At 43.9% G+C, this 4605-nt stretch overlaps 1 protein-coding gene across 1 annotated transcript; it reads left to right on the plus strand.

Moving 5' to 3' along the window:
• The first annotated feature begins 253 nt into the window (after positions 1–253).
• PNRC1 (proline rich nuclear receptor coactivator 1) lies at positions 254–4214 on the plus strand. The gene is made up of 2 exons (XM_004454511.5): positions 254–991; positions 3117–4214. The coding sequence occupies exons 1-2, from the start codon at positions 452–454 to the stop codon at positions 3558–3560; spliced, it is 984 nt and encodes a 327-aa protein (XP_004454568.1). The 5' UTR covers positions 254–451; the 3' UTR covers positions 3561–4214.
• The last annotated feature ends 391 nt before the right edge of the window (positions 4215–4605 follow it).

Here is a 4605-nt window from a genome sequence, read left to right on the forward strand (position 1 = left end):
TACCTAGCTGGGCGAGTTGAATAAGCGAGCGTGGGGGAAGGAAGATAAGGTGCGACTGAAACGGAACTTCATTGTTCCAGGGACCTACTCTTCCCAAAAGAGCCCGTCGACAGCGCCTGCGCATTACATGCTCTTTGTGCCGGGCTGCAGCAAGCGGGTTGTTTGTGTGTGTGTCGCGGAGGCGGTGGAGGCGGAGCCAAAGGGCGTGGCCTGACATGCCACACCCTGATTGGGCTCTGTGCAGAAGGTGGGCGGGTGCGGGGCGGAGCTTCCGATAACAACACTCGGCGCTGGGGCTGGGGCTATTTGTTGCTGCGCCGCCACCGCCCGAGCCATGGTCTACGCTTCTCTCGGGCTCTCTTAGCAGCAGCCGCCGTCGCCGCCGCCCTGCGATCACCAGCTTCACTTCCTCCCTCCCTTCTTCCTGCTGAGCCACTTGCCTTTTCGCGTTATGACCGTCGTCTCCGTCCCGCAGCGGGAGCCGCTTGTCCTGGGCGGCCGCCTTGCACCGCTGGGTTTTTCCGCCCGCGGTTATTTCGGGGCTCTCCCGATGGTGACCACGGCCCCGCCGCCTGTACCCCGGATCCCGGACCCCCGGGCACTGCCCCCGACCCTCTTCCTTCCTCACTTCCTAGGGGGCGACGGATTCTGTCTGACACCTCAGTCGCGAGCTCCGGCACCTTTGCCCAACTGCAGCCCCGCCACGACGGCTCCTCCGCCTCGGGCAGCGCCAAAGAAGCGGCGAAAGAAGAAGGTGCGGGCCAGCCCGGCAGGGCTGCTGCCGAGCCGTTTCCACCAGTACCAGCAGCACCGGCCGAGTCTAGAGGGCGGGCGGAGCCCCGCGATGGGCCACAGCGGCGCGCAGCAGGTCCTGGGCCAGGCCGCCGCCTTGGCCTTGAGTCCTGCGACCACAACCCGAATTGAAGAAGTGAGCCCTATCCCTGGCTCGCTGCCGCCCGGGGCTCTCGGCCACCCGTCGCTTAGAAAAGAGGTAAGGCCCGCGAGGACCGTTGGGGAGTTCTGGCCCTGAGCTGGTCGCAGCCGGGGTCTCGGGTTTGGGGCCCCGGGCTGAGGGAATCGGGAAGGTGGGGGTGGGGTAGGGGCGGCTGTTTACTCGGGAGGGAAGTTTCCGTGACGCCCGCCCGGTTCTTGCCGGGGGGAAGACGGGGGAGGGGGAGGCATGCGCTGCAGTTGCTGATTGGCTGCCCAGAACCAGCCAATGAGGGGAGTGGTTGCGCCCCAGCAACAGCCCGGATTTAGAAGGCTGGCGGCGTTCCAGGGGCTTTCGGCGTTCCGGGCGCGCGGTAGTGGTGGGGGGGGGGGGGGGCGCAGGGTAGGAGCCAGCGGGAGGGCTGACGTCAGCGCGCGCTACGTGCGGAGCTCTCAGGCGCTAATGAAGGAGGCAAGGCCGGGGTGAGGGCGGTAGGGTGAAGGCCGGGGCTTCCTTGTGGGTTCCCAACCGTTGCCAGCTTCAAGACTGGTCGGTGTAACGCGCAGACTGGCTCCTGTAGCCTTGGTGTGGGGTTTGGAGTGGGCCAGAGCGATCTTGATAAGGTTTTTTTGTCCAGATGTGAGATAGCTCATATGGGGCGCCCAATGCAACTGGAGCTCTTCCTCTCGAGTTTGCTGACCCACTTAGCCATGTTTTTTTCTTTTTAAGTTTCAAAGTTGGTAGGAGCGACTGTAGAGCAGCTAGCTTCTATGCTTGTTTTTTTTTTGTTTTTGTTTTTTTGAAGTGGTATGTTTTGTGTGCTAGTGTTTATCAATTAAAGTTTATTGTTATCAGTTCTGACCGTATACTGTACCAGAGTTTCTTAATGGGAAGGTAGTTTTATTACGTCCAGAAAAGTTTTCCAAAGAAAAGGTCGCTTCACGTTTTTCCATGCTACTGGACTAGGTAGAATTGGATTAAATTTCAAAAGGTTTTAAGACTGTAAAATATTTTGAAAGTAAAGTATCTTCAAAATGAAACTTTACTGGCTTTTAATTTCAAAGACTTATTCTTTTATAATAAGATATTAAGTCGTTGAAAATTGAAAAGATTTTCAATTGTCGTTGAAAGATTGTTGGGCTGTGTTACAGAGATTTGCAGTTTTTCTAGCTGAACCCTTGGAAAAACTGAAGTAGCCCGTCGAGGTACCTTAAAATTATTTTCGCAGATTCCTTTCAACTCTGAAATTGCATGGCTATTCTGAAATACTACTGATGGTCTAAAAGCCTGTTTTCTGCTTTTTGCTTCCTGACCAGTAAATGAGATTCCTTTCTAGAAAGGGTACTACAACTAGAGTTCTGTCCTGGCAGTTCCCCTTGTGGAGATGGAATATTGTTGTTACTTTGTACTCCAGCTTTCTATTTTTATGTCCTGCTTCCCTACTATATTACAAGTGTTGTAAGGGTGGTGATTTGATAAGATTATCAGTATAGTTTTCCCATCTTATAAGGACTACTACAGTTACGGAAGTGAGTAGAATTAGTGCAGCAAGTTCTTCAACAGAAGTTGTTAAACCAGAAGTATAGGGGACAGGCAGGAAACATTTTAGTATATATATGAGTTTGTGTAACTGATAAAGGTAATATTGTATTTAAGTTTTTATTTTAGAATTTTCAGAACCTGGGAGAAAATTTCTATACCTGGAAATCATTATCAAAACACCTAATCAATCACTTGTTAAAGTCTAACAAATTTTTATTTACTCTGAAATAACTTAAAAATACTTAACTAAAACATAAATCGTATTGTTATTAACTTTGTTTTTTGTAACCAGACTCAAACAACCAAAATGAAAGCATTTGAAAATTTCCTTGGCAAGGTATTAATTTGAAAAACACTGGCCTTTGTCAGTGGTTGGCAGCATATTTGGAAGATAGTCATTAGTTTTAAAATTATAGAAAGATGTATCTAACATTAGTGAGCAACTGTATTTTTAGTGCCAAAGAAAATGATATGTGGTACATATTTGGACATCCAGTGAGATATGCAGCAAGCAAATAAGTATTTAATCATGACTAAAGCTAAAGCAAACTTTTTAAAAGAAAATATATAAAATATCTGGTGTAAGGTTCATAACTGAATAAACTTTGAGACTGTATTCAATTTTATGTCCTTGTCTTTGTAGGTTTTTAAATCAAAGATGGGAAAATCGGAGAAAATTGCCATTCCTCACAGCCAGCTTGTTCACGATGTGCACTTGTGTGAACAACCAAAGATAAACAGACAGAAAAGCAAATACAACTTACCACTAACCAAGATCACCTCTGCGAAAAGAAATGAAAATAATTTTTGGCAGGATTCTGTTTCATATGGTATAATTCAGAAGCAAGAAAAAAAGCCTTTTAAAAATACGGAGAACATTAAAAATATACATTTGAAGAAATCAGCATTTCCAGCTGAAGTGAGCCAAAAGGAAAATTATGCTGGGGCAAAGTTTAGTGATCCTCCTTCTCCTAGTGTTCTTCCAAAGCCTCCTAGTCACTGGATGGGAAGCACTGTTGAAAATTCCAACCAAAATAGGGAGATGATGGCAGTACACTTAAAAACTCTCTTAAAAGTTCAAACTTAGGTTTCATATTTGAGTATGTATGTAAAACATAGTTTTTCCAAAATCTCTGGATGCTTTAAAAGAAAATTGGTACACAAATGGGAATTTGCCTTGTAATGCACAAGTGCAAAAAAGATAAGTTTAAAAAACTACATACCAACACCTTGTACCACATTTTATATTTTGTAAATACTGTATACCATGTATTATGTGTATATTGTTCATACTTGAGAGGTACATTATAGTTTTGTTATGAAAGTATGTATTTTGTCCTGCCCAAATGGTAGGTGTTTTGTATATATAAAATGGAAAAATTTTAAGTGTGTCTAAGGCACATGGAAGACCGATTTATTTGCACAAGGTACTGAGATTTTTTTCAAGAAACAGCTGTCTAATCTCAAGGTGAAGATCTAAATGTGAACAGTTTATTAATGCACTACTGAAATTTAAATCTGTGGCACAATCATTGTAAACATGGGGTTTGTCTATGTTTCTCTAAATTGATTTTTGCCTTCTAATTATTGGAAAACTCAACTTCTATTCCCATTTCTACCAAACTTAATTTCTGGTTTTTGATTTATATCCATTTAAATTTTACGTTCCTCTAAATTGTAATGCCAACAGAATCGGTTGTAATCAAATTTTAAAATAATAATAATTTGGCCCCCCCTTTTATACTAGTTTTGAATCTTTGTGTGTGACTGTTTTTCATGTTTGAATGTGTGACTATGAGATAGTTTTGTGTGATTAATTTTAACTTTCCATTTTACTTGCTGAATGTCTTTGATTTTATAGTAATTGTCCATCCTTTTATTATTTCATGGAATTTAGAAGGTCCAGTAACTTAAGACTACTACTGCTACCTCCAAGGGCAGGAATTCCTCATCTCAGAATTGGGAATGCTTGTAGGCAAAAATTAAAAGAGTTGATTAGTTTATAACTTAGAATATATTTTTATATATGCACTATTTTCATGAAGTGTACCATTTGACTTACCGTATTATATATATTTTCAGTGAAAAAAATGACACTTGTTTATATATTGGTCTCAGATGGTGGTACTTCA

The sequence above is a fragment of the Dasypus novemcinctus genome, chromosome 11, assembly GCF_030445035.2.
Source record: "Dasypus novemcinctus isolate mDasNov1 chromosome 11, mDasNov1.1.hap2, whole genome shotgun sequence".
Classification (NCBI taxonomy): Eukaryota; Metazoa; Chordata; class Mammalia; order Cingulata; family Dasypodidae; genus Dasypus; species Dasypus novemcinctus.

Coding starts and splice junctions, on each gene's coding strand:
- PNRC1 (XM_004454511.5), top strand. CDS start 452: ATGACCGTCGTCTCCGTCCCGCAGCGGGAGCCGCTTGTCCTGGGCGGC. Junction 992..3,116: donor ACCCGTCGCTTAGAAAAGAG/GTAAGGCCCGCG, acceptor TTGTCTTTGTAG/GTTTTTAAATCAAAGATGGG.